The sequence below is a fragment of the Macaca fascicularis genome, chromosome 19 (assembly GCF_037993035.2).
Source record: "Macaca fascicularis isolate 582-1 chromosome 19, T2T-MFA8v1.1".
Lineage (NCBI taxonomy): Eukaryota > Metazoa > Chordata > Mammalia > Primates > Cercopithecidae > Macaca > Macaca fascicularis.
In genome coordinates, this window is record NC_088393.1 from 64505006 (window position 1) to 64532991 (window position 27986).

The 27986-nt window shown below is 46.8% G+C and overlaps 2 protein-coding genes across 16 annotated transcripts in view; both read left to right on the forward strand.

Moving 5' to 3' along the window:
• The first annotated feature begins 78 nt into the window (after window positions 1-78).
• On the forward strand, window positions 79-27854 carry ZNF71 (zinc finger protein 71). Of its 10 annotated transcripts, none has more exons than XM_074024868.1 (5): window positions 79-239; window positions 6328-6411; window positions 16485-16611; window positions 22218-22399; window positions 24335-27854. In XM_074024868.1, exons 4-5 carry the CDS (start codon window positions 22306-22308, stop codon window positions 25822-25824), a joined length of 1584 nt encoding a protein of 527 aa, XP_073880969.1. In that variant the 5' UTR covers window positions 79-239; window positions 6328-6411; window positions 16485-16611; window positions 22218-22305; the 3' UTR covers window positions 25825-27854. The 10 variants fall into 10 exon arrangements, with proteins under 10 accessions (XP_073880969.1, XP_073880970.1, XP_065391087.1 ...); XM_074024869.1 differs by having other exon boundaries at window positions 79-137; XM_065535015.2 differs by lacking the exon at window positions 22218-22399.
• Window positions 79-27986, forward strand: part of SMIM17 (small integral membrane protein 17) — a 66743-nt gene continuing 38835 nt past the window's right edge. For 4 of the 6 annotated variants that reach the window (XM_065535023.1, XM_065535022.1, XM_005590474.4 and 1 more), the window contains exons 1-2: window positions 79-137; window positions 6328-6411. The gene's annotated coding sequence lies outside the window, so the exon portion shown is untranslated. Of the gene's footprint in view, window positions 240-6327; window positions 6412-27986 lie in introns of all 6 variants that reach the window. The other 2 variants (XM_074024877.1, XM_065535025.2) reach the window with 2 other exon arrangements.

Genomic DNA, 27986 nt, shown 5'->3' on the forward strand with positions numbered 1-27986 from the left:
GGCTCGGCTGAAAAAGCCCGAGGGGAGGTGGCGCGCGCGGGCTTCTGGGAAGCGTAGTCTGGCGCAGTCCGCGCAGGCGCATTGCGGCCGGGCGGGCCTAGCGGGCGCGGTCATTGTCCTGGCAGAGCGGCGAGCGGGTGAGTGTGGATGCGGGGTTCCGCCCACCCTCTACCTGTGCGGGGGGCCATACCCTGGCCCCGGATAGGGCGCAGCCTCGGGGAGAGGGCGTGCAGGCCCAGGTACGGGGAGTGCAGGGCTGGGGGCAGGTCCAGGGCATGCGGGCGCAGGGGAGGGCGTGCAGGCCGGGACCGAGGGGCGCCTGGAGCGGCTGAGCGGCCGAGGAGAGGCTGAGGGGAGGCTGAGGAGAGGCTGAGGGGAGGCTGAGGGGCTGAGGAGAGGCTGAGCGGAGGCTGAGGGACTGAGGAGAGGCTGAGCGGAGGCTGAGGGGCTGAGGGGAGGCTGAGGGGCTGAGAGGCTGAGCGGAGGCTGAGGGGCTGAGCGGAGGCTGAGGAGAGGCTGAGGGGCTGAGGAGAGGCTGAGAAGAAACTGAGGAGAGGCTGAGGAGAGGCTGAGCGGAGGCTGAGGGGCTGAGCGGAGGCTGAGGAGAGGCTGAGGGGCTGAGGAGAGGCTGAGAAGAAACTGAGGAGAGGCTGAGGGGAGGCTGAGGGTCCGAGGGGAGGCTGAGGAGAGGCTGAGTGGAGTCTGAGGGGAGGCTGAGAGTCTGAGGAGAGGCTGAGGAGAGGCTGAGTGGAGTCTGAGGGGAGGCTGAGGGGCTGAGGAGAGGCTGAGTGGAGTCTGAGGGGTGGCTGAGGGTCTGAGGAGAGGCTGAGTGGAGTCTGAGGGGAGGCTGAGGGTCTGAGGAGAGGCTGAGGAGAGGCTGAGTGGAGTCTGAGGGGAGGCTGAGGGTCTGAGGAGAGGCTGAGAGGCTGAGTGGAGTCTGAGGGGAGGCTGAGGGGCTGAGGGGAGGCTGAGGAGAGGCTGAGTGGAGTCTGAGGGGAGGCTGAGGGGCTGAGGAGAGGCTGAGGAGGGGCTGAGGAGAGGCCTGGGCCAGGAAGGGAGAGGCGTGACTGGGTTAGAGGTAGGAAAGTTGCATGGACACCAGGGCCATCCTGGGGGGAAGGTGGCCTGTGTGAGAGACAGGCGGTGCATATCATCCTGAGGATGAGGCTGAGCCTTTGTGGATATTGTGAATGTGTCTGTGTGGGTCTGTATGTGTGTGTGAGACAGATTGTGTCGTCCTGAGGGTATGGCTGTGTCTCTGGAGATTGTGAGAGAGAGTGTGTGTGTGTGTGTGTGTGAGAGAGAGAGAGAGAGAAACTGTGTGTCGTCCAGAGGCTGGGTCTGTGAATGAATGTGAATGTGTCCATGTGTGTCCATGTGGGTTATGTGTGGTAATGTGTGTGTGTGTTTGTCCAACTTCTACAGAGTCTTGGTCTCTCTGTGGAGCTGTCTCTCTCCGGGCCTCTGCCTATACATGTGTGGTGATATCTCTGAGTGACTGCCTGTGTCCTTGTCTTTGGTGTTGTGGGTGTGTCAGCCTTGATCTCTATCCTTGGGTGTCTCTGTGTGAGGGTGCCCTCTGGGTGTCCACTATGTCTGGTCTTTCCATGCATGTCTCTTGGCATGAGTGTAGGGGTGTGTCTCTCCAGGGTCCAGTCCTGTCTGGATCTTTCCCTATCTCTGTGTGTCCACGTGTGTCTGAGTGTTTCTTGATGTTTGTGTGTGACTCTGCAGAGGTGGATGCATCTGGGTGTGCCTCTTCCAAAGACTGTATGCCTGGACAAGGGGGCCTAGCAGAGCCACTACCTTCTCACCCCACACTTCTCCTAGTCTGCCCAGCCATAGTTCCCTGGCTTTTTCTTGCCCATAGAAAGCTTTGGAGGCATAGGGGCCTGGGAGTGACAGGGGCAGGGTGGAGGAGGGGAAAAGAAAGGCTGTTTCTTCTGCCTCCCACAGGATCTTCTTAAAAGGGGATCAGACTCCTAAAGGGTCTCTGTGCCCTACTCCGTTCTGACCAAGGAGAGGTTGATTTGTTCACAGAATGTGTTTGCAGCCAGTGCTGGCCATTTATAGGTGTCCCAGTAACTCTGAGGTAGGGACCATCATCATCCTTATCTTACAGACAGGGAAACTGAGTCTCAGACTAAGTGACTCACCCAAGGTTACCTCAGGCATCCAGGTTCCACAGCCCCCACAATTAGCCACTAGACAAATGGGAGATCCCTTTTTTCCCTTTCCGCTCAGCTGACACAAGGTTGCAGGGTTTTCCCCAAGGGAATCTCCGCTTGGAAACAGTAGAAATGGATGAAAGGAAGGAAATGCTAAAAAGCTCAGAGGAAGAAGAATCCAGATCTAAGGCCAAACCAGGTTCAACAGTCACTGGCAAGTACTCTTGGACAAGTCACTCCCAGGGCTGCTGTATGATTTTTAAGGGTACTTTGCCTTTATGGACCTCTTGCTCCATTGGCTTTTTAAAGCACTAAAAGTTACATTTTGTAATTTCATTAATAGGAAGACAAATGTATTCTAGGCTGGATTAGGTCTTTTCTTATGATTTTAAAAGAAATTAAGACCTTCCTATGGGCCCCTAAAGGTTTCATGGGCCCCAGGCTCTGTGCCTACTGGGTAAGTGGGCTCTGGTCACTGCTGTGGTCTGGCAAAATGGGCCAGTGTTCTTGACCTCATAGGACACGGGTGAAAGTCAGAGACCACTGATCTGCAAGGAATATATTTTTTTAAATTAAATTCTGTTTCAAAAATGTGTATGGTGATATGAGGTTTCTACACCCAGGGAGACAGTTCAAAGGAAGAGAAAGAAAAAATAATTAATAACCCCTACCCCTTTCTCATTCCCATTCCACGCCCTCCAGATACCAAGCCAGCCTCATTCCACAACCTTTCCCAGGATGGAAAACGCTGTACAGATGTGTCCACATCCACATGGGTTGGTTTTTTTTTTTCACAAAGGGGCTTAAGTTATGCATAAAACTGGGTAACTTGCTTTTCTCACTTAGTGAAACCACAGACATGTCAACAGATGCAGAACTAACTCTGCGAGATGCAGAACTAACTCTGCTTCGCAGAGGCGACCTGATACTTCGTACTATGGAGACGCTACCATTGATTTGATTCCTTTAGTAATTTTATTAATTTTGTTTTCAGGGTGTGTGTGTTTTTTTTTTTTCCTCTAGAAACAACGCTGCCATAAATATCTTTTTTTCCTATATGTAACTTTTACATGGAGCTTTATTAGTGTGGGCAGATTCCCAGGAACAGGGTTGCTGGGTTATGGGATTTGTGTATTGCCAGCTCACTTTCCAGAAAAATGTTGAGCGATTCACATTCCCTCACCAGTGTGTGAGAGGGCCTGTTCCTTTGAATCCTGGCCAGCACTAGAAGTTAGCTCATCTGTTCGTTCAGCTTGATGTCTAAGTGCCTCCTATGTGTTAGACATTGTCCTAGATGTCGGAAATACAATCTAAAAGTGATAATACCTGCTCCCTGGGGGCTTCTGTTCTCATGGAGGGAAGACAGATGACAAACTTGAAAACAACTATTTAAGAAAAGACAGTTGTCAATAGTGGTTTGTACTGCAAGAAAATAGAGGGGGAGAGAGTTGCTGCTTAAGGTCAGGTGATTGGGGGTGGAGGACTTCTCTAAGGAGGTAACATTGGAGCTGACCAGGAAGTGGGGCTAGTCATGGGAAGAGCACTCCCTCCAGAGGGAACAGCAAATGCAAGGCCAGGGGGCCTGGGGCCAAGCATGGGAGAGGGGAGTAGAGGAGATGGAAGGGGAGAGGGCATCGGGGCACATCGTAAAGGCTGTGTGGGCGGCAGCGAAGACTTTGAGTGATTTCTAATGGTGGGGGAAGCCAAGGAAGAGTTTTGAAGAGTTTTAACCCAGAGGACGTTTTCACTGAGTGGTTACAGTTGGCCAGGTGTGGTGCCTGTATACAGGCGTTAAGTGGTAGGAACCCCGAGCCCAGGCCTTTGTGATCCTTTTGTTCTACAACAGGGCTTCTCAGCCTCCACACTACTGACCTTGGGGCCTAATCATTCTTTGTTGTGGGGCCTGTCCCGTGCATTATACAATGTTTAGCAGCATCCCTGGTTTCTACCCACTAAATGCCCATAGTATTCCCCTGCCAAATTATGACAATTTGGCAAATGTCTCCAGACTTTGACAAATGTTTCCGGGGGGGGGGCAAAATTGTTCCCGGTTGAGTACCAAAGGCTTCTGCCAACTTGGCCATATATATATACCCACCTACAATTAAAATTACTTTTCACCTGTGGAAGTTGGGACCATTTGGCCTAAGAAAGGCTCTTCTTTGTCTTAGTGGTTCTTACGCTGTCAGAGGTGTCAGAATCTCCTGGGAAACTTGTTTAGAAATACTGATTCAAGGGCCCTACCCAGGTAGTTTGATTCAGAGAATCTGGGAGGCGGGTTAGGAGTATATATTCTGAGTGATATTTTAATAAGCATCCCTAGTGATTCTGGTACTTTGAGCTAAAAGAGTATTGTGTTGGAGAGGACTGAGGTTTTTCTGGGTGATCCTGAAGTGCTGGAGATGTAGAGAGGCATGTTTCTGTTTACAGCAGAAGAAAAACTCATTTCCAGTCAGAGGTGTTGGTGGCATGGGTAGGGAGCCCCCTGTCACAGGAGAAGCCAGGACTGAGCCAACATGTCTCAAACTCCAAGAATTTGTCCTAACCTGTGCCATGCATCCTATTTTTTTACTTTGCCATTTACTTGAATTGGCTCACTGATTTTTTTTTTTTAATTTAAATCGACTTAGTTTAAAAGGGCATTCTGTGTGACTGCTGTAAAAAGAAGCTGAGTTTTGCTGTAAGAAGGGAAACAAACATTAAAACAAATGGAAGTAAAGCCAGCTAGTTCTAATGAAATATTATGGTCACCCTAAGTTTGGGTCCTGAACCCTGCTTTTCTTTTTAATTTTAATTTTTAATTTTTGCGGGTATATAGTGGGTTTATGTATCTATGGAGTACATGAGATATTTTGATACAGGCATACAATGTGTAATAATCACATCAGGATAAATGGGGTATCTGTCACCTCAAGGATTTATCCTTTGTGTTACAAACAATTTGATTATACTTTTGTTATTTTTAAATGTATCATTAAATTATTATTGATCATAGTCACCCTGTTGTGCTATCAAATACTAGGTCTTATTTATTCTTTGTGTGTGTGTGTGTTTTGTTGTTGTTGTGTTTTTTGTTGTTGTTTGTTTTGAGACGGAGTCTCGCTCTGTTGCCAGACTGAAATGCAGTGGTGCGATCTTGGCTCACTGCAACCCTTTGTGTTTTTTTAATATCCATTAGCCATCCCCACATTCCCCCCACCACTCCACTGCCCTTCCCAGCCTTTGGTTTCTTCATCATTCTAGTCTCTATCTCCATGAGTTTAATTGTTTTAATTTTTAGCTTACACAAGTAAGTGAGAACATGCAAAGTTTGTCTTTCTATGCCTGGCTTATTTCACTTAACATAATGACCTCTATGTTGTTGCAGATGACAGGATCTTATTCTCCTGCTTTTCTTTTGTTTCAAGGGGTGAGTGAGGGGTTGCAGGAATGTTAAGATACCTCTCCACTTGAGACTTTGTCCTGAGCTTGTCAGGGGAACTGAAAGAGAATTGAACCAAGCTGCATTTCTCCAGGCGAATCTGGCTCTGAGAGCCCCTGGGTGGAAGTTCCTTACACTCATATCTGCTAGTTGAACTTCATGGTAACCCCATGAAGTCTGGGGGAAGTGCCCGAAGAGGCCACAGGTGGTTCTGGGGCATCTCAGGGGGGCCTCGGTCCAGCACTCACATTCGAGGAGGGATCCGGGCAGGGCCATTGGAAGAAGGCAGGGTGTACGGTGGCCCTCAGCAGCCTGTGGGAATGTGTGTGAGTGTATGTGTGTTGACTGTATCTGTAGGAGTGTGCATGGGAGTGCATTTGTGAGGCATTGTAGCCTAGTGGCTAAGCATGTGGACCCAGACATACTCTGCCTGACTCCAGTCCCAGCTTTGTAATCTCTAGCAAGTGGTTTAATCTCCTTGGGCCCCAGTCTCCTCATCTGTGAAATGGGTGAGTAGATGTAGTACCTACCTTCCAGGATGTTTAGAACATCAAGTGAGATACATTCAAGTACCCTACGTGCAGTAAGCCCTCTAAATACTCACTGTTGGTGTGTGTGTATGTGTGTCTGTCTGTCTGTCTCTGCTTGTCTCTCAGTGTGTGATTTGTCCCGTCTACATATGTGAGGCCAGCCTAGACCTGGTCTCTCAGCATGCCTCCGTCTGTCTTCTCCCTACAGCCCTGTTGGCCCCCTAGGCCTGTCTTCCTGTTCACCGTGGGCAGCAGAGGGATGGCTGCTCAGCTGCTGACTGATGAGGCATTGGTGAGTCATGTTGCCCTGTCACTCTCCTTTCCAAAGGCTGGATTCCTGCCTTGGGTGAGCCTCTGCTGCTCGAACCCTCTCCAAGGCCCCCAGTCCCATCTTCTGGGGCTGTGTCTGTCCTGATGAGGAGGGCTGTGCTTACAGATGATGCTGACCCTGGCTGTGGGGTCAGTTGTGCGGGCCAGGGAAGCTTTGGAATGGCCAAACTAGCTCTCTGGACTCAGGAGACACAGGTGGGCACCTGTGGGAAGTGGTGGTTTAGATATGTGACACTGAGTGAAAAAACTCATGCTGGATGTGTCACCTTTAAAATGGGCAGACACACTAAATGCTCCTTGTGGATGCCTACATGTGTGATGAAAGTACAAAAGCTTATGGGAATGAGGCCCACAAATTCACCCATGATTTTACCCCAAAAGATAATCACTCTGGAATGTTTGAGTCTGGCTAAGCAATTTTAATATTAAAGATTGCTTTTTCATCAGAGATCTCATCCTCAGCATTTCTCCACATCATTAAAAACTCCTTTGTAACATCCATCTTAATGACCACATAAAAGTGTTGTTCAGTGGCCATACCCTGGTTTACTTAATGGTTCCTCTGTTGTTGGACCTTTATTGGTTTCCAAGTATTCTTTTTTTGGTTATAAACAGTGTCGTGAGGGACACTGGGCGTAAATCTTTCCTTGTGTCTTATATGATTTCTTTAGGAGCAGTTCCTTGAAGAGGAAGATTGGGTTGGGTATTTTTGAGGTATTTTGATACTACTTTCCAAATCAGTTATGGCGGTAGGTATTCCCACCAGCGTGTCTGAGCAGGTCTCCGCTGGTTTATATGGTTGTTGTCAGGCATTTATTCTGCATGTTGGATATATTTAGACTGGTGTAATATTGCACCATGATAATCAATGATAAATGGATATGAAAGCTATAAACCATGAGCCTGATAGGGCACAAGTGGTGCCAAGTGATTTCTTTCTGAGCAGCATTGTTTGTATTATTAGTGAAGTTCAAGTCTTAGAAAATGTTTACTGGCCATTTCTGTGGGCAGGGAAATGATCCATCTTGTGCTTTAACAGTCTACAGGGATCTGAGTATGCTTTAAAGACTTTACAGAAGTAAATGTGTGTGTGTAAATATTTGTTGCAAATATTCCTCCCAGATTTGCTTTTTGTTTCTTTATTTTGCCTTATTTTTTCATAAAAATATGAAAAAAGCATTTCATATTTTAAAAATCAAATCTGTTGGTTTCTCCCACTGTGGTGTCTTTCTTCATCTTTAAGCTGTGAAAGGGTTTCTCCATCCACAGGTCACAGAGCAGCTATATTTTCTTCCTTTTTGCCATTTATCATTTGAATGTTAACAATGAACTTTTGAATCTACCTGTAATTTATTTTGCTATATAAATGTGTCAGTTGACTTATTTGGGAGCTTTGGTTTATTCTGTCTTCATTTATTTGATACCTTTGTTGAGGTACACATCACGTACCACAAAGTGTACAATTCATTGATTTTGGGTACATTCATAGAGTTGTGTTAACCATCACCACAGTCAATTTCAGAATATTCAGAATATTTTCGTCGTCCTGAAAAGGAGCTGAGTACCCATTGGCACTCATTTCCATTTCCCCCCATCAGTCTGCAGCCCCTGGCAACCGGTAATCAGCTTTCTGTCTCTGTGAATTTGACTATTCTGGACATTTCAAATAAATGGAATCATAAACTGTGTGGTCTTTTGTGACTAGCTTCTTTCACTTAGCATTATATTTACAAGGTTCATCTATGTGGTTCATTCCTTTTTTTGACTGAACAATATCCACTGCGTGGTTATACACATTTTATTTATCCTTTCATCAGTTGATGGACATTTGGGTTGTTTCCACTGTTTGGCTATTATGAATAATGCTGCTATGAACATTCATGTATAAGTCTTTGAACATATGTTCTCAGTTCTCTTGGGTGTGTACCTGGAAGTGGAATGTTGGTTCTCATATCGTTAACTCTGTTGAACCATTAAAGGAACCACCAGACTGTTTTCCTAAGCGATTGCACCATGATGCCTTCATTTTTATCTCATCTGTGATTCTTGCCTTGAATTCTTCTTTTACTTACATTACTTAGAAAGATTTGTTGTTTGTTTTTATTTCAACAGGGTTGGGAGTTTTGGTTTAAGTTTGGTTTTTTAAAAATTACTGCTAGTGTAATTACATCCTGATTTTTAAAAAAATTGAGCCTGTCTGGTTTCAGCTCTTCTGAGTTTTCCCTGTGGTGAAACGGTTTGTGTCATTAGACAGGAAACAGAAAAAGATAGAGTACTAGAAAAAGTGGCCTTGGACACGTACATGCAGAGAACTCAGAGGCCCTTTGTAGCACTTCTGTCCCAACACAATGGGCTCCCAGACCTGGAAGGCTGTGTTCTGTGTCTCAGCACAACTCTGGTGCCAGTCTGGGCTTGGTGCCTGGAGACTGCTCAGTGAATAGTTACTGAGTGAATTAGGTGGGTATACTTAGGGAAGACTTCCAGAAGGAATTGTTATATTACAGTTTTGTTAAATAAATAAATACAGGGGTGAGAGGGAACTTTTGGAGGTAATGGATCCATTTATGGCCTTGATGGTGGTGATGGTTTCATGGGTGTGTATGAATCTGCTAACTCATCAAGTTATGTACATCATTAAATATGTACAGCTTTTTCTATATCAGTCACACCTCAATGAAGTAGTTTAAATTTTTAGAAAAGGAGGAGTTACTAGCTGGACTGGCTGAAAGATACATTGGGCCAAAAGGTCAAATAATATCATATAAGGATCTATAGTTGTACATAAGATATATATTAAATATCAAAATTAAATAATAATAGTAAGAGTCGACATTTACTGAGAGCTTCCTCCGTCACACGAGGCACTGTGCCTGGACCATATTTCTACACATTTAACCTCATGACCCTGTGGAGGGGGACGTTGTTATCAGGAAGCCTGCTTCTCATATGAGGCTCAAAAAGAGAAAGACAGTTGTCCAAGGAAACATAGCTTGTGAAGGGCAGAGCCAGGATTCTGTCGCAGAGTGTGGTTCCTGAGCCCACACTCTGAACCACCAGCCCAACCACTTTCTATCAAAGGTGACCCCTGAGGTAGAGGAGGCTATCCTGAGCCCAAGCCCCAGAAAGGTACCCTAGGACCATGGAGGGACTAGCCAGCGGGGGTGAGGCCTCCCCTTGGGATTTAGTTGGTGGTGGGGAGACTCAGTATGCTGGAGAGAGCCAGCAAGCTCTGGGTGTCAATAACAATAGCTGGCAGTTATTGAGTGCCTGCTGTGTGCTATGCACTACCATTCTGAGTGTCTTACATAAATAAGTGGGCAGGTGGGGCCCATGGCAAATTGGAGCTCTCTTGCCCCATCAAAGGGCCAGCCACCACTCAGCTCCAGCCTACAGTGGCCAGATATTCTGGTTAAAGAGAAACTAAAAATTCATTTTCTTGGTAAATTGTGGATGTTTTTTTCATGTAACAAAAACAATTTTGAAACCCCCATGGGGCAAAATAGCAATGTGTGCAGCTAGCTTCAGGCCCAGATACATCTCATATGCGGTGCATGCTCAGAGCTCCCGTTCTTTCCTTGTGCCATGGGGGTTGTACCACTGACTCAGTTCAGAACAGCAGGTCCCTCTGTAGGACACAGTAGGTCTCTCATTACTCACATACCATGCTATGAGGAAGCCCAAGCAGCCGTAAGGAAGCCCAAGCAGCCATAAGGAAAAGTGATGTAGAGAAAAAGAGATGCCCACCAAGGCCTCAGCTATGCCATCCCTACCAGCTCAAGAGACAGACATGTGTGCAAAGAGGCCAGCAGACTACTCTAGCCCAGCTGCCATCCAGCCGCCTCCACACAAGAGATGCCAGGCACGAACTGCCCAGCTGAACCCATCAACCCCAAAATAGTAATAAATTGTTGTTTTTGAGCCATGAAGTTCTGAGATGGCTGCTACCCAGCAAAATATAACTGGATAGGAAATTTAATCTGTGACCGTGGCTCAAGATCTTCATGTGGTAGAGTCATGCATGGATGATGTGATCAGCCAGCAATAATGTGAGACGTGCAGGCCTTCGTCACTTGAGGGAGGAGGTTGACTGTCAAGCACCATCTCTGGAAGTAGCTTCAGGATCGCTTGTGATCTATCTGGAAGAGAAGCGCCAGCTGGGACACTCTGCTATATTTATCCAACTGTCTTCTTTATTGGAAAAAGACATGCCATCCATCTCAGGGTCTGATCCAAACTAAACTGCTCCTTGGCCCTGATGCCGGCTAGATCGGTGTTATATGTGGATGAGGCCATGTAGTGTTGGGGCTGAGAGTTGAACTGACTGGGTTTAAAATGCTGCCACTCCTATCTGTGTGACCTCTTGTGCCTCAGTCTCCCCCTTTGTAAAAGAGATGAGCTCATAAAAGTACCTACATAGTAGGGTTGTTTTAAAAATTAAGTGAGATGATGTGTGCAATGGGCTTAGAACAATACCTGGCATGTAATATGTACTTAATGAACATTAGTTATTTTTATCATTATTTACTAATGAATTAGTATGGAAGAAACCTGGCGCCAATACCATGTCTGTCTTATTCACAGTTGTATGCCCAGTGCCTGGTGCATAACAGGCACTTAATAAATATTGGTCGAATGAATACGTGAGTGGGTGAAGTGTCACTCTGTGTGTTTTCAGAAACCATCAATGAACATATTTAGAATATGTCAGAATATGTATTAGATACCATTGATCTAGAATTCCTGTTTAGGGGATTCAACCATACTTTTCTGGTAGCCCAGAAAATTATAAATTAAAACACCAGTTAAATTTCCTATCCAGTTATATTTTGCTGGGTAGTAACCATCTTGGAACTTAATGGCTCAAAAACAACAATTTATTACTATTTCGGGGTTGATGGGCTCAGCTGGGCAGTTCGTGCCTGGCATCTCTTGTTGGTGGCAGTTGGATGGCAGCTAGGTGAGAGTAGTCTGCTGGCTTCTTTGCTTACATGTCTGTCTCTTGCTTTGGTATGGATGGCACAGCTGAGGCATTGGTGGGCATCTCTTTTTCTCCACATGACCTTGTGGCTGCTTGGGCTTCCTCACAGCATGGCATGTGAGTAATGAGGCACCTATTGTGATGACTGGCTTCTCCCAGCGCAAGTGTTCCAGGAGGCTGAGGCAGAAGCTGGAAGTCTTCTGTGATCTAGCCTGAGAGTCCCAGAACATTACCTCTGCCAGATTCTATTGGCCAAGCAGGTCCCTCAGGCCAGCCCAGATTCAAGGATAGGGGAACTAGACTCCACTAGTGACGGATTTGAGGCCATTTTCGACCAGTCTACCCACTTACCATTGTCTACCAAAACTGACCTATATTGAAAGAGAGTATGAAAATGGGTAATTTGATCCAGCAAAATATAACTGGATCAGAAATTTAACTGGTGTTTTAATTTTCAGTTTTCTGGGCTACCAGAAAAGCACGGTTGAATTTTTACCCCCTAAAACAGGAATTCTAGATCAATGGTATCTAATACTTATTCTGATGTATTCTAAATATGTTCATTGATGGTTCCTGGAAAGTACCCACATTTTCCTTGCTTGGGCAGCAGGACTGGGCATTTCTGATTCACAGCCCTGAGAGTATGAAAAGGTTTAGTTTATTTACAGAGTTATGCAACCATCACCACAATATTTTTAAAAAATTTTACCACTGCAAAAAGAAACCCCATACCCACTGGCACTTACTCCGCATCTCTCTCCAACCCACCCTCACCCCTAGGCAACCATATATCTACCTTCATTCTATTTTGCCTATTCTGGACATTGTATATAAACGAGGCATTGAGGCATACTATATGGATTTTGCCTATTCTGGACATTGTATATAAATGAGGCATACAATATGGTCTTTTGTGTCCAGCATCGTTCACTTGGTGTAATGTTTTCCAGGTTCCTTCCTGTTGCAGCGTATGTCAGAGCTGTCATATGGACGAACCACATGATTTGTCCATTCGTCAGGAGATGGACATTTGAGTTGTTTCCACTTTGGGACTATTGCAAATAACATTGCTATGAGCGTCAGTGTATAGTTTTTGTGTGGCATTCTGTTTTCATTTTTCCTAGGTACTTACCAAGAATGGAAGTGCTAGGTCATAAGGTAACTCGGTGCTTAGTCACTTGAGGAAATGCCAGACTGATTTACAAAGCAGCTGAACCATTTTACATCCTCACCAGCTGTGTATTCTTACCAGTTTCTTGCATTCACTTCCATAAAAAGTCTGCACCAGCCGGGCACAGTGGCTCACGCCTGTAATTCCAGCACTTTGGGAGTCTGAGGCAGGCAGATCACGAGGTCAGGAGATCAAGACCACGGTGAAACCTTGTCTCTACTAAAAATACAAAAAATCAGCCGGGCGCGGTGGCAGGCACCTGTAGTCCCAGCTACTCAGGAGGCTGAGGCAGGAGAATGGCGTGAACCCGAGAGGCGGAGTTTGCAGTGAGCCGAGATCACGCCACTGCACTAAAGCCTGGGTGACAGAGCAAGACTCCATCAAAAAAAAAAAAATCTGCACCTATATAGGCACATATGTATAAATGTCCCTTATTATTTCCTCTTATGGAAATGTTAACAAACTAGACACACTGTTCTGGGCGTTGATTTGTTTTTTCATGTAACAGTATATTCAGGAGATCATTCTGCATCTGCAGCTAAGGAGCTGCCCCCTTTTTTTTGTTACGGTTGTGTGTATTCCACTGTGGTGGATTCGCTGACCTAATTTAACCAAACCTCTACTGATGGCTATTTGGGATGTGTTCACTCTTTTTACTTCTTCATCTGATGCTGTAATAAATATCCTTAAACATATATGTTTTTGCATGTGTGTTAATATATCTGAATTAGTCTAAAGTGTTCAAAAGAATTTGAATATTCGTTTTGATACATTTTGCTAAATGCTACTCCATAGACATTATTCCAGTCTGTTCCCCTATCAGGAGTGTCAGAGAGGAATATTTTAGTATTTGAGTTGGACAGAGTGTTTCAAGAGGAATGTTGCAGTATTTGTCCTTTTGTGACTGGCGTATTTCACTGAGCAGAATGTCCTCAAGGTTCACCCATGGTGTCGCATGTGTCAGAATTTCCTCCCCTATCAAGTCTGATTTCATTGTATATACAGACCACATTTTGTTCATGTTTTCGTCTGTTAGTGTACACTTGGGTTGCTTCCACCTTTTGTGTATTGTGAATGGTGCTGTTAGAAACATGGGCGTGCAAATACAGAGTGCACTTGTAACATTCTAAATTAGATTCTGTCCCTTTCCTGCTCAAACCTTCCAAAGAATGAGTAAGAAGGAGCCAGCTTAGGCCAGACCTGAAGGAAGAGCATTTTGGGCAGAGGGAACAGCTAGTGCTAGTGCCCTGAGGTATATTCGAAGAGAGAAGGAAGGCTGGCAGGGCTGGAGCAGAGCCCAAGGGGCAGAGCAGGTGTGGGGACAGGGTGGGGGTCAGAGGTCGGAGTCAGGAATACACATTTGGGCACCACAAGTTTTCATTACCTGCCACTCTGGGTAGTTCATGAGAGGCAGCAGCCTGCAAGGATGAGGACTCGGGCTCTGGAGACAGCCCGTGGGGTTCAAAGCGTGGCTGTCCCATGCATTAGCTGTGTGCTTTGGTCCAGGAACCTACCCTCTCTGTGCCTTGGTTTCTTTTTCTTTTTCTTTTTATTTCTTTATCTCCACCTTCCAGCCTCCCTCCAGTGCCCCCTATTGACAGAGCTTAACGGAGAGTAGCTACTAAGGTAGAAACAGCACTGGATCGCTGAGTCAAAGCCCGCAGACCTCTGTGCAGAGTGTGGAAGGCGGGCTTTGGGGATGAAAGACAATCATTTAATCACTTTTAAACAGGCATACTATATTATAATGTTAGTGTCTGCCTCGTAGGTCTGTTTTAAGTTAATAATGGATGAATCAATATGTGCCAAGCACAGTATCTGTTTCTCAAGGCTGCTGTAAATAAGTACCACAGACTGTGCAGCTTAAACAAAGGACATTTATTCTGTCACAGTTCTGGAGGCTGGAAGTCCGTGATCAAAGTATCTGCAGTACCACACTCCCTCTGAAGGCTCAAGGGAAGGCTCTGTTCCAGGCGTCTCTCCCATCTGCTGGCAAGTTCCCTGGCTTGTGGCAGCATAACTCCATTCTTCACACAGCCTTGTCCTTGTGTGCATGTCTGTCTCTGTCCACATTTTTCCTTTCTGAAATGCAAATTAAAACCACAGTGAGACACCACCTTACCCCAGCCGATGACCATTATTAAAAAGTCAAGAACCAATAGATTGGCATGGATGTGGTGAAAAGGGAATGCTTATACACTGCCGCTGGGAAGGTAAATTAGTACAACTTCTTTGGAAAACAGTATGGAGGTTTCTCAAAGAACTAAAAGTAGATCTACCATTTGATCCAGCAATCTCACTACTTGGTGTCAACCCAAAGGAAGATAAGTAATTATATCAAAAAGACACCTGCACGTATATGTTTATTGCAGCACAATTCACAATTGCAAAGATCTGCAGTCAACCTGAGTGCCCATCAACCAATAAAGAAAATGTGATACACACACACACACACATATATATCACATTTATACACATACACATATACATACACACACACACCATGGAATACTACTCGGCCATAAAAAAGAATGAAATAATGTCTTTTCCAGCAACTTAGATGGAACTAGAGGCCATTATCCTAAATTAAGTAACTCAGGAATGGAAAACCAAATGCTGTGTGTTCTCACTTATGAGTGGGAGCTAAGCTATGGATATACAGAGTCATACTGAGTGGTATAATAGACTTTGGAAACTCAGGAGGGGGCAAGGTGGCAGGGGGGTGAGGGATGAAAAACTACATATTGGGTATAATGTACACTATTCAGGTGATGGGTGCACTAAAATCCCAGACTTTACCACTGTACATTTCATCCCTGTAACCAAAAATTACCTGTACCCCTAAAACTATTGAGATTTTAAAAATTAAAAAACAAATTTCCCCTTTCGATAAGGACACCAGTCCTGTTGGATTAGGGCCCCCACCCCCACTCCAGGATGACCTCATTTTAACTAATTACATCTGCAGCAGCCCTGTTTCCAAATAAGGTCATGTTCTTGAGGCCTTGAAGGTTGGGACATCAACATATGAATTGGGGGGGCTCAACTCAGCCCATACCAACCACTTAGAGTAGTACCTGGCACATAGCAGCTGCTGCATAATGTCTGGTGTTGCCTACCTCATCATCACCATCCACCCTGCTCCACCAGGTTCTTTCAGTCCACAGGCTTGTGACATCTACCACATAGCGCTGCTCCTTCCGCGTGGCCTTCTCTCCACTCCCCAGCAGTCTCATCTGCCTTTTTACCTTCGGGTCTTGATCCAAACTCTCTTCCCTACCCAGAATCTCCCCCTAAAGACCCAACCACCAGTTCTCTTCACAGACTACTCAGAGTCTTCCTGGGCACCCCCTATAGCTGACATTACTCAGGCACCTGGAGATCTCTGTTCATACCTTCATGATTGATTGCATTTACCAAGTTACGTGTCTTTGCCTGTCTGTGCCATGAGGAATTAGTTCGTGAACCTTTTGTGTCTGTATCCCAGACCTGGGCTTGCTGCCTGGCGCTTAGTAGGGGCTCAGAAAAGTTAGCTGTGCCCCTGGATTCCATCTGGGGCTCTGCCTCTGCTGTGCTTCTAATGCACTTGTTGATTCACTGGGTTAGACTCACTTTGCCTTCAATTCCTTTGCATCTGGTTCTCAGATCTGTGACCTTCTGTTCCAGAATGTCTCATATGGGATTTATTTCTCTGTCAGAGTGCCAACCCAATATAACTAGACACAGAGAAAACTGTGAGTGATCCCTTTAGAACCCTGCATCTTATTGAAATCACTTCAGCTACATCCCATCTGCCTCCCCTAAATCCTCTTGGCTTTTCTGGCCATTCCGCCAGGCCTCTTTAAGGAGGGCCCTGCGATGAGCGGATGTGGGTTTCCTCTTACAGGAGTCAGTGACGTTCAGGGATGTGACTGTGGACTTCACCCAGGAGGAGTGGCAGCAGCTGGAGCCTGCCCAGAAGGACCTGTACAGGGATGTCATGCTGGAGAACTACAGGAACCTGGTCTCACTGGGTAAGGGGCAGCTTCGTTGAGTTACTCATCATTGGCCCATAACTTCAGGACCACAAATAAATTTAAAAAAAAAAGGCCGGGCGCGGTGGCTCAAGCCTGTAATCCCAGCACTTTGGGAGGCCGAGACGGGCGGATCATGAGGTCAGGAGATCGAAACCATCCTGGCTAACACGGTGAAACCCCGTCTCTATTAAGAAATACAAAAAACTAGCCGGGCGAGGTGGCGGGCGCCTGTAGTCCCAGCTACTCGGGAGGCTGAGGCCGGAGAATGGCGTGAACCCGGGAGGCAGAGCTTGCAGTGAGCTGAGGTCCGGCCACTGCACTCCAGCCTGGGCGACAGAGCGAGACTCCGTCTCAAAAAAAAAAAAAAAAAAAAGATCAACAGATCTGACTACATGGAAAGTTTTAAAATTTGCTCTACTTGAAGCTAAAAATAAAGTTGATAGATGATGGTATGGGAAATAATATTTCTCACGTGTTTACATTCAAAGGGTCATAATTATGTTAGCAGCTCCTGGGAATAAGAAAAAGACTAAGCGAATGATAGAATGGACCAGACTTATGAGTTGGTGATTCATAGATACAGAAATACACAAAGTTACACTTTATAAAAGTTTTTTAAACCTTACTACTGAAGACACACAAATTGAGATACCAGCAGTTTTTGCCCATGAGGTACACAAAGATCAAAAAAGAATAATAGCCTATATTATGAGGCTATAGAGAAAAGGACTCCCATCGTAGGGGTATAAAGTTGCAACAGCTCTTTGGGAGGATAGCTTGGCCTTATCAATCAAATATTGAAGGATTCCGTTTTTAGAGATCTGTCCTTTAGAAATTCTCACGTAAGTATGCAAAGTTTTCCATGGGAAGAAAAATCAAGGAAAACGACCTAAATGCCCAGCTGCCTAAGACTGACTGAACGTATCAAGGCCTATCAATATGATGGAAACCAGGCATCTCTTCAAAGCTGAGGACTGTTTGTAGGCACTGCCATGAAAAGATGTCCCACAACATACTGTGAGGTGAAAACACTCACTTTTGGAATCAGAGTGTGGTCCTATTTCTTTAACAACTTTTCTGGAGGTATTATTGACCTGTAATTAACCGCACATATATAAAGTGAAGAGTTTGATGCATTTTGACGTAGTGCATACCCACGAAACCATCACCGTGATCAAGATAAAGGACACATATCCATCATCCCCAAGAGTTTCCTCATCCTCCTTTATTACCCCTCTCTCCCCCTCCTCAACCCCCATCTCAGGAATCCGCTGGTCTGCTTTATGTCGCTGTGGTTGAGTTTGCATGCTCTCCAGCTTTATATACATAGAATCATACAGGTACTTTTTTTTTTTGGTCTGGCTTTTTTTTTTATTTGACTTGGCATTATTTTGAGATTCACCCATGTCACTGCATGTTTCATAGTTCATTTATTTTTATCTCTGTGTATTATTCCATTGTATGGATATGCCACAATTTGTTTAGCCATTCGCCTGGTTATCAACATTTGGGTCATTTCCAGTTCTGGGCTATTAGAAATAAAGCTGCTGTGAACATTTGTGAACAGTTCTTTGTGTAGACATTTGCTTTTCCTTCTGTTGAGTGGAAAGTCTGGATCATGTGCTACATGTATATTTAACTTGTTTAAGAAACTGCCAACCTGTTTTCCAAAGTGACTGTTTCCACCAGCAGTGCACAAGCTTCATTCCAATTGCTTTATATTTTAAATTTAGCCTCCCTTGTAGGTGTGTGGTCTCATCACTGTGCTTTTCATTTGATACTGACACTTGTAGGTATGTGGTCTCATCACTGCGCTTTTCATTTGATACTGACACTTGTAGGTGTGTGGTCCCGTCACTGTGCTTTTCATTTGATACGGATAATCTTTTCATGAGCTTATTTGATGTTTGTATATTCTCTTTGGTAAAGTATCCGTTCAAGTCTTTTGCCTATTTTTTCTCCCCCATTGGGTTCTTTATTATTGAATTTTGAAAGTTCATTATTTATTCTTGATACAAGTTTTATCAGATATATGCTGTGCAAATATTTCCTCCCATTCTGTGGATTGTGTTTTCACTTTCTTGATGGCATTATTTCTGACTCTAAAGTTTTTAATTTTGATGTAGTCTGATGTATCTATTTTTTGTTGTTCTTGTTGCCTGTATTTTTGGCGTTATATCTAAACAGTCTAACCCAAAGTCATGAAGATTTATTCCTGTGTTTTATTCTAAGGTTTTAGTGGTTTACCTCTTCACTGAGGTCTCTGATCCATTTTGAATTAATTTTTGTGAATGATGTAAGAAAGGGGCTCAGCATCATTCCTTTGCATGTGAATATCCAGGTGCCCCAGCGCTATTTGTTGAAGAGCAGAAGTTTTTAATACAATGAAGTCCAGTTTATCAATTTTTTGGTTTTGGTGTCTTTGTAAGAAATCTTGGCCTATCCCAAGGCCTCAGAGGTTTTCTTCTGTAAGTTATATAGTTTTAGGTTTTACATTTTGTTCTTTTGATCTATTTAAATTTCTTAATATGATATAAAGTACTAATCCAAGTTTATTGGGGTATGTGGGGAGGGGGGACAAATGTATGTCCAGTTGTCCAACACCATTTGTTAAAAAGACCACTTTCTCCAATGAATTGCCTTTGCACTTTTGCCAAAAATCACTTGTCCCTACAACTGTGGGTCCAATTCTGAATCCTGTTCTGTCCATCTGTTTGTCTGCCTTTGCATCAATACCAAGCAGTGTCATCCTTTCAGATCTTGCTTTTATGACTCGTGCCCAGTCTAGAATGACATTCTCCTAAAGACCATTCTGGGTGTTCTGCCCAAACCCCACGAATGACAAGGTTTTACAGTCTGACTGGTAGGAAAAGGCACTCTTCTCAGCCCTGTGTCAGCTCTGGGCACTGTTTTCAAATCCTTTCAGATGGTTTTTTTCCTGTGTTGGGTGGTTTCCTGACTTGCATGTTTTGACCAACAGTCTGCTGAATACTCGAGGGAGTTCCTTGCAGGTCTTCAGAGCACTCTGTGTGCAGCTCATTCCTCTCTAGTCTGTCCTGGGAACTCTATCTGCCTTGGTCTCTCAGCTCCATCTCCTCAACTTGGGGAGTTGGCCAGACTGTACCTCAATTTACCTTTCCTTTGTCAGAGCCTGGAAACTTCCCAGGCAGTAAGCTGGGGCAGTCGTAGGACCTACCTTGTTTGATTTTCTTCTCTCAGGGATTGTTGCCCTTCCTTGCCTGATATTCAGTGTCTTCACATCCATTGTTTTATATATTTTGTTTTAGGCTCAAGGGAATCTCATCCTTTATACTCCATCTTGGATGAAAACCCCATTTGGGGGAAAAATGTGTGTGTGCATGTACAGGTGTGTTGTGTGTATTTTTTTAAAGGTATGTGTTGGAGGGGAGTCTAAAATATAAACCAAACTGTTAACTCTGGTGAGTAAGATTACAGGAGACTTCTGTTTTCTTTTCTTTTCATTTTTTTTTTTTTGAGACAGAGTCTTGCTGTGTCGCCCAAGCTGGAGTGTAGTGGCATGATCAGAGCTCACTGCAACCTCTGCCTCCCAGGTTCAAGCAATTCTCCTGCGTCAGCCTTCTAAGTAGCTGGGATTACAGGCGCCTCAGCCTCTCAAGTAGCTGGGATTACAGGTGCCCACCACCACACCCAGCTAATTCTTATATTTTTAGTAGAGATAGGGTTTCACCATGTTGGCCAGGCTGGTCTCCAACTCCTGACCAAGTGATCTGCCTGATTCAGTCTCCCAATGTGCTGAGATTACAGAGACTTCCATTTTCTCCGTTCCATTTTGGCGTTTGATGTTTTAAAAACAAGTGTAAATTACTTTGTAATCAGAAACAAGCATAGAAAGACAGAAAACTGAAAAACTATGAAGGACAAGAGATTTAGCAATGTGAAAAAACAATGCACCTACACTTGTATCAAAAGGAATGAATGGCATTTTGCACATTAACGGCTTTTGGCGACAGTGCCCTGTGCAGAAGCTTGGGATGTCTCCCATGACAGTGGCCTTGCCATCAGACTTTCTGTTCTTTTGCTGACCTGATTAGAGAAAAGGTGTGATCGGGTTGTTTTAATCTGGGTGGGGTGGACTTGTGTTTTCACAGCTGTCATGGTTAGCGCTGAGTGTTTGCTGTTTGCAGATGATCTCTACTGCAGGGTTTTAACTTGTGAAAGGGAAGTGGCTTCCTTCCCCCTGTCCCTCTGCTGGTATTCTTCCCCCAGCTCTCCTGATTTCTCGAGGTCATGTTCACTCCAGGAGACTTCCAGCTGTATTCACAACCAAGACTCCTGGTCCTCTCCAATCGCTGCCAGCTCATATTCCAGAGCATCTCAGACTCCACAGGCCCCAGACCAAATTCACCATCACCCCTGGAGACAGTCTTCTTTCCGCCGAGTCTACATCCCACACTACCATGTGTGCCAACATCTGGGCATTGTGCCACACCCTGACTAGGGTCTCTAAACCACAATCGTTCACCTGCATTAAGTATTTCTCAGCTCTTTTCGTCTGAGATGGGAAAAGTGATGCATGGTAATATAGCCACTCCTCAGGAGCCACAGCTCCGGGGCCACACTGCTAGGGCTTGAATCCCGCTGTGCCTCAGGTGTATTGTGTGCCCTTGAGTACATCTCTGACTCCATTCTTGGAATCTCCGTTTCCCCGTCAGCAAAATGGGGATGGTCATAACTGTCTACTACTGTACGTAACTCAAGTATGATTGTGAGGGTCTCCAGAGATCCATGCAAATTGCTTAGCACTGTGCCAGGTGTGTTGCCAGTGCTCCATACTCGCTTATCTGGTGCCTTCCGTGTGCAGGCTGTGTGAGGAGCTGGGGGGTGAGCAAGGCCCTTGCCTCTAGTGGAGCTGACTCCTGCTGGGGGCTGATAATAAAACAGATCAAGGGATAGGCAGAGAAGAATTGCCACAGGTCACTGAGTGTTCATAAAGAAGTGGGCAGGAGGACCTTCCTTCCTTCCATAGGGTAGATTGGGAAGGCTCCCGTGGGATTGTGGGGAAACAGGCCTGAAGGATAAGGACGTCCACGGCAGGTCCACAGGACAGTGGGTACAGAGGCCCGGAGGCAGGAAGAACACACGGACAAGAGGGAGAGCATGGTGATGAGAATTTGGGAGGGAAGGTGGCCAGGGGACGACTCAAGCAGGCCAGCTGGGTGCTGAGAGCCCTGAGGCTGCTGAAGGTGCCGGCATCATTCTCAGTACAGTAGGGAGGCCACGGGAGGGCTTGATCTGACTCCTCAGAAGACCACACTCCCGGAGGAGTGGAGGACGCATTGCAGGGGTGAGAATGGGGTGGGGAGGACAGAGAGGAGCTGCTGTTGCATTTCTGGCAAGGGCCCACAGTGGCCAGCCAGCTCTTTTGTCAGCGGGGACCGGGAGATTTGGTCTGATTCAGGCTGTTTGTGCACAGCGACGCTTGCCAACGGTCAGGACGGTGGGAGGGAAAGGGCAAGTCAGGGTGTCTGCTAAGTCTCTCTAAAACAATTTTTTAAATTTTATATTTAAAACTGTGAAAAATATATATAGAACATAAAATCTACCATTTTAACCACTTTTAGGAGTACAGTTCAGTGGCCTTAAGGACATTGATGATGATGTGCAGCCATCACCGCCATCCATCCCCAGAACTCTTTTCATCTCCCGCAAATGAAACCCTATCCCCTAAACACCAACTCCCACCCACTCCTCAGCCCCCGGCATCCTCTGTTCTGCCGTCTGTCTCTGGGAATCCGACCTCCAGGTACCTCAGATGAGTGGAATCACATAGCATTCATCCTTCCATGTCTCATTTATTTTACTAAGTCTCTTTGATGGGCTTTGCTTTTTTAAAGAAATGTTTTTCGTGGGGAAAGTCTGAAATCCCAAGTTTTGTATCGGATGTATTAGACTTGGGCTATCCAGTTGAGATGCTGGGCTTTTTTGAACAGTTTGGACATAGCCCAGAAAGCAGGTCTGGGCTGGAGGTGCATGTTTGAGCAGCATCAGCCTGTGGATAACATTTAGATCCAGACTCACTTCGTGTGGCTTTGCAGGTCTGGTGTGATTCAGCAGAGGGGTCTCAAACTCAGGTGGCCTCAGGAACTACCAGGTGGATCATTTATATAGGGTAGGGGGACAGCTGCTGCCCCACGCAACATCTTGTCACCCATAAGAATGAGGCTCCATGTGGCTGTGTGTTCACGTGTGTTCATGTAGCTGGCAGCTACATGGACAGCAACTTTTAAATGTTGGGAATGAGTCCCCTGATGCAGAGTCTAGACTCCCGAGAGCCACCTAGGCTAGAAATCGAGGTTTAGAAATGAACAGGATACACATGGAAGGTGATTGAAGCTGTGGGTATGGAGGTAGTTAGCCAGGGCAGGGTGGATGAGCAGAGAAGAGGGTCTGAACCCAAGCTCCACGGAATGCCTGCCACCCAAGAACCAGGCAGCAGAGAGGGGTGTGACGGAGCAACAGAAGCAATTGTGAGACCCCAGGTCATGTGGTTATTACGGGCTCAAGTGAGCAGTCCTGTGTGTACGAACACTCTTAGTGCTGAGGCTGACAAGAGGGCTGGGGTGCGGGAGGTCTGGGGCCAGCCAGGGCAGGTGCATGATGAGCTAGCAGGAGCCAGAGCCCCAGCCAGGGGAGGGCATCTCGCAGCCAGCAACCCGGGGGCAGTTACACCAGAGAAGTGGCCAAGGGGCAGGAGAAATGCCCGATTTTTCTCTCATTTCACTTCCAGTTTCCTGCCTTCGGCCAGACGCACAGGAAACCAGTGGGTAAAGTCAGCATCCTGAGTACAGGGCAGGTCAGAGAAGGGTGGAGAATAGAAAGTGGGTCGAAGGAGTAGAGAATAACCAACACATGCCATATAAATGCTAGTTATTTATTATTTCTTTATTTTTATTTTTTCAAAATTTATTTGTTTATTTTTTAAGAGGGTCTCATCCTGTCACCCATGCTAGAGTGCAGTGACGTGATCATAGCTCACTGCAACGTCGAATTCCTGGGCTCAAGTGATCCTCCCACCTCAGCCTCACAAGTAGCTGGGACAACAGGCATGTGCCACCATGCCCGACTAATTAAAAAAAAAAATTTAGTAGAGGCGGGGGGCCGCCGGGGAGGGAGTCTCACTTTGTTGTCCAGGCTGGTCTCAAGCAATCCTTGCCTCGGCCTCCCAAAGTGTTGGGGTTACAGGCACGAGCCACTGTGCCTGGCCATCTTATTATTTCTGATAAAAACTGTTGCTGAGGAGCATGACTGGTTGTGGGTCTGTGGGATGAGGTGAGGAGGCCCTGCAAGTCAGTAGCTGGCTGCAATCATTCCTACTCAGGTTTGCAGAGCCCGCCCTTGGCTCCCTGCTAGCCCAGCTCACTGCTACAGTTGCTCTCCAGCCGTGCCCTTTCCGAGCTCCTGGTGCCGCTGTCATCCCTCTTCTGAAGGGACATTTGCTCTCCCTGCTCACCTCCTGTGTTGACTCTGCCTCATAAACCACATTGGCCTCAGTTCCATGCCTCCCGCTTCCCTCCCTCTCTGATCCAACGTTCTTCGTTGCTAACTCGCTCTGTGCCTTGGGCCTCACTGGGGTCGATTTCATTTGCTCCTTCCTGCTGTGGAGATTCCTCACTCCCAGCATCTTTAACTACATATATTTGCATCTTCTGTTTTTGTTTTTGTTTTGTTTTGTTTTCAGACTGGGAGACTAGACCTGAAATGAAAGAGTTGGATCCAAAGAAGGACATTTCGGAAGACAAACCCTCTGTTGTTGGGGTGGCCACAGGAGGACCGACGAGGAACAGTGCCAGGGGTCCTGGCTCAGAAGGAGTGTGGGAACCAGGCAGCTGGCCAGAGAGGCGGCGGGGAGATGCGGGTGCCCAGTGCGAGCCACTGGGAATTCCCCAGGGGAACAAACTCTTGGGGGGCTCAGTACCCCGATGTCATGAACTGAAGGCATTTACCAACCAAAGCTGTGTCCTGGTTCCACCACGGCTGGATGACCCCACAGAAAAGGGGGCCTGTCCACCCATAAGGCGTGAGAAGAACTTCTCCAGTATTTCGGACCTCAGTAAGCCCCCCACGCCCTGCGTGGAGAAGAAAACCTATGACTGCAGCGAGTGTGGCAAGGCCTTTAGCCGAAGCTCGTCCCTGATAAAGCACCAAAGGATCCACACGGGAGAAAAGCCGTTTGAGTGCGACACCTGTGGGAAGCACTTCATCGAGCGCTCGTCCCTCACCATCCACCAGCGGGTGCACACGGGCGAGAAGCCCTATGCCTGCGGGGACTGCGGCAAGGCCTTCAGCCAGCGCATGAACCTCACTGTGCACCAGCGCACGCACACGGGCGAGAAGCCGTATGTGTGCGACGTGTGTGGGAAGGCCTTCCGGAAGACGTCCTCTCTCACCCAGCACGAGCGGATCCACACGGGGGAGAAGCCCTACGCGTGCGGGGACTGCGGCAAGGCCTTCAGCCAGAACATGCACCTCATCGTGCACCAGCGCACGCACACCGGGGAGAAGCCGTACGTGTGCCCCGAGTGCGGGCGAGCCTTCAGCCAGAACATGCACCTGACCGAGCACCAGCGCACGCACACCGGGGAGAAGCCGTACGCCTGCAAGGAGTGCGGCAAGGCCTTCAACAAGAGCTCCTCGCTCACCCTGCACCAGAGGAACCACACCGGCGAGAAGCCCTACGTGTGCGGCGAGTGCGGCAAGGCCTTCAGCCAGAGCTCCTACCTCATCCAGCACCAGCGCTTCCACATCGGGGTGAAGCCGTTCGAGTGCAGCGAGTGCGGCAAGGCCTTCAGCAAGAACTCCTCGCTCACGCAGCACCAGCGCATCCACACCGGGGAGAAGCCCTACGAGTGCTACATCTGCAAGAAGCACTTCACGGGGCGCTCGTCCCTCATCGTGCACCAGATCGTGCACACCGGGGAGAAGCCCTACGTGTGCGGCGAGTGCGGCAAGGCCTTCAGCCAGAGCGCCTACCTCATCGAGCACCAGCGTATCCACACCGGCGAGAAGCCGTACAGGTGCGGCCAGTGCGGGAAGTCCTTCATCAAGAACTCCTCCCTCACTGTGCACCAGCGGATCCACACGGGCGAGAAGCCCTACCGATGCGGCGAGTGTGGAAAAACCTTCAGCCGGAACACGAACCTGACGCGCCACCTGCGGATTCACACCTGAGCGCCGCCGTGCAGGGCTCTCCCTGGCGGTGCTCAGGACGGACGTCAGAGGGATGCGCGCTTTGCCAGCAGTGCTGTGAGAAGTTCTCCCCTGGGGTGGGGACTCGGGGTCAGGGGACCTCAGGAATGTGGGGTTGTGGAAGGGCTGGCTGATCACACATGCCCCCTCCTTACTGAGCCTCAGAAAGCAAGCCCCTCGGTGTCGGACGTATCTGGGGACATTTCAGGGTTCACTGTAACTGAGCCATGGCCGCTGGTAACAGACATCAGGGTTCCAGACTAGCTCTCTGAGTAACTGTCCTACGAGCTTGGACAGGTCACGCCTGCCTCCACATCTCTGTTTCTTCAATGGGAAAGTGGAGCTGGTGGAGGGGAGGGAGGAGGCATCTCCCCCTTTGTCAGAGACACCCTGGAGTCCAGATGCAGCTTGTCACCATCTGCATTGTCTCGGTGGGTTAGGAGCATGAGGGCTTTCCTATCCCTCCACCCACCATTTCCCTGCAGTGCGCGCTGGAAGCCACCAAGCTAGGAAGTAGGCAGGAGTTTGCCGATTGTTTGTGAGGGGAAAAAAAATTTTTTTTTTTCAGAGTTAGCAAATAACAGTAACTACTGCTTTGAATGCCAAAGTTTCTTAGAGTGTGCTGTTACATTTTTTAAAAATAAAACTTCTAATTAAGGGAGACTGTGTCATTTTAAACAGTCTTCTGTTTTGGCCAGTTGTCTGGTCAAAATCGGCTTCAGTGATTGTGGGAGGGGCAAGAGGGAAAAGAAACAGCAGCAGGTTTGATATTCAGGATTAAATATGCATGGATTCAATAAGTATATATATCTAAGCAGAGACTATTTTTATAGTGATTTTTGCAGCTAAATGGGAAGGCAACTGTCTTAAGTCCCTTCCTGCTACTGTAACAAAAGACCTTAGACTGGGTAATTTAGAAACAATAGAAATTTGTCACTCATGGTTCTGGATGCTGGGAAGTCCAAGATCAAGGCTCTGGCAGATTTGGTGTCTGATGGGATATGTTCTTCATAGGTAGTGCTTTGATGTGTGTCTTCACTTGGTTGAAAACAGCAGACTTCCTCAGGCCCCTTATAAGGGTGCTAATCCCAGTCACAAGGGCCCTGACCTCATGACCTCCCAAAGGTCCTCCCTCTTCATACTGTTACACTGGGGATCATGTTTCCAACATGTGAATATGGGGAGGCACCAACAGACCATATCAGTAGCTTCAAGTGAGTTTCCTAAGGCCGATTGAAGCTCTGTTTACACATGAGCGTTCCCCAAAGTGTACTTTCTCTGGGGCCTTTTAGGCCATCCTTTTTATTTTACAATTTGATACTACTGGTTGCTAATGTCCTGGCTTTTCCAGTTGTTCCACACTCCTTGACACTGGTGTACACGAAGAAATAATACAGAAAAAAATTATATCAGCAAGCACATTCTGCAAGTAAGAAAAACCGCCACTCTGACATGTATAAAAAAGGTGGATCATTTTTCTTTCTTTTTTTTTGAAATGGAGTCTCGCTCTGTTGCCCAGGCTGGAGTGCAGTGGTGTGATCACAGCTCCCTGCAAGCTCTGCCTCCTGGGTTCATGCCATTCTCCTGCCTAAACCTCCCGAGTATCTGGGACTACAGGTGCCTGCCACCACACCTGGCTAATTTTGTGTATTTTTAGTAGAGATGGGGTTTCACCGAGTTAGCCAGGATGGTCTTGATCTCCTGACCTCGTGATCCACCTGCCTCGGCCTCCCAAAGTGCTGGGATTACAGGCGTGAGCCACTGTGCCCGGCCAAGGTGGACCGTTTTTCAAATTCTGGCCGTCAAGTGGGCCTCAGGGTGGGTTTGATCCAGGCTGTCCTCATTGGAGCCATAGCTCTGGTTCTCTGTGATTCTCTGGCTCTCCCTTCATGAGTTAGCATCATCCTCAGGCTGGCTTCCCGCGTGGGATTGTGGTGGTTTCCAGCAGCAAGTCTTGATCAGACATTGTTTTAGTTGCATCTGTTGTGGGAATAAATGAGAACTTGATCAGACATTGTTTTAGTTGCATCTGTTGTGGGAATAAATGAGAATATGTATGCACTGCGGAGAATGGGGTGTTACAATGGTCAACAACTATTAGCTAATATGTACACAAGATCTCACTACCCTTTAGTGGCAAAATG

Excerpts from the sequence above, each read along its gene's own strand:
- ZNF71 (XM_065535015.2), top strand. The coding sequence starts at position 6,379 with ATGGCTGCTCAGCTGCTGACTGATGAGGCATTG. Across the intron at positions 6,412-16,484 it reads TGCTGACTGATGAGGCATTG|GAGTCAGTGACGTTCAGGGA; the intron begins GTGAGTCATGTT and ends TTCCTCTTACAG. Across the intron at positions 16,612-24,334 it reads CAGGAACCTGGTCTCACTGG|ACTGGGAGACTAGACCTGAA; the intron begins GTAAGGGGCAGC and ends TTTTGTTTTCAG.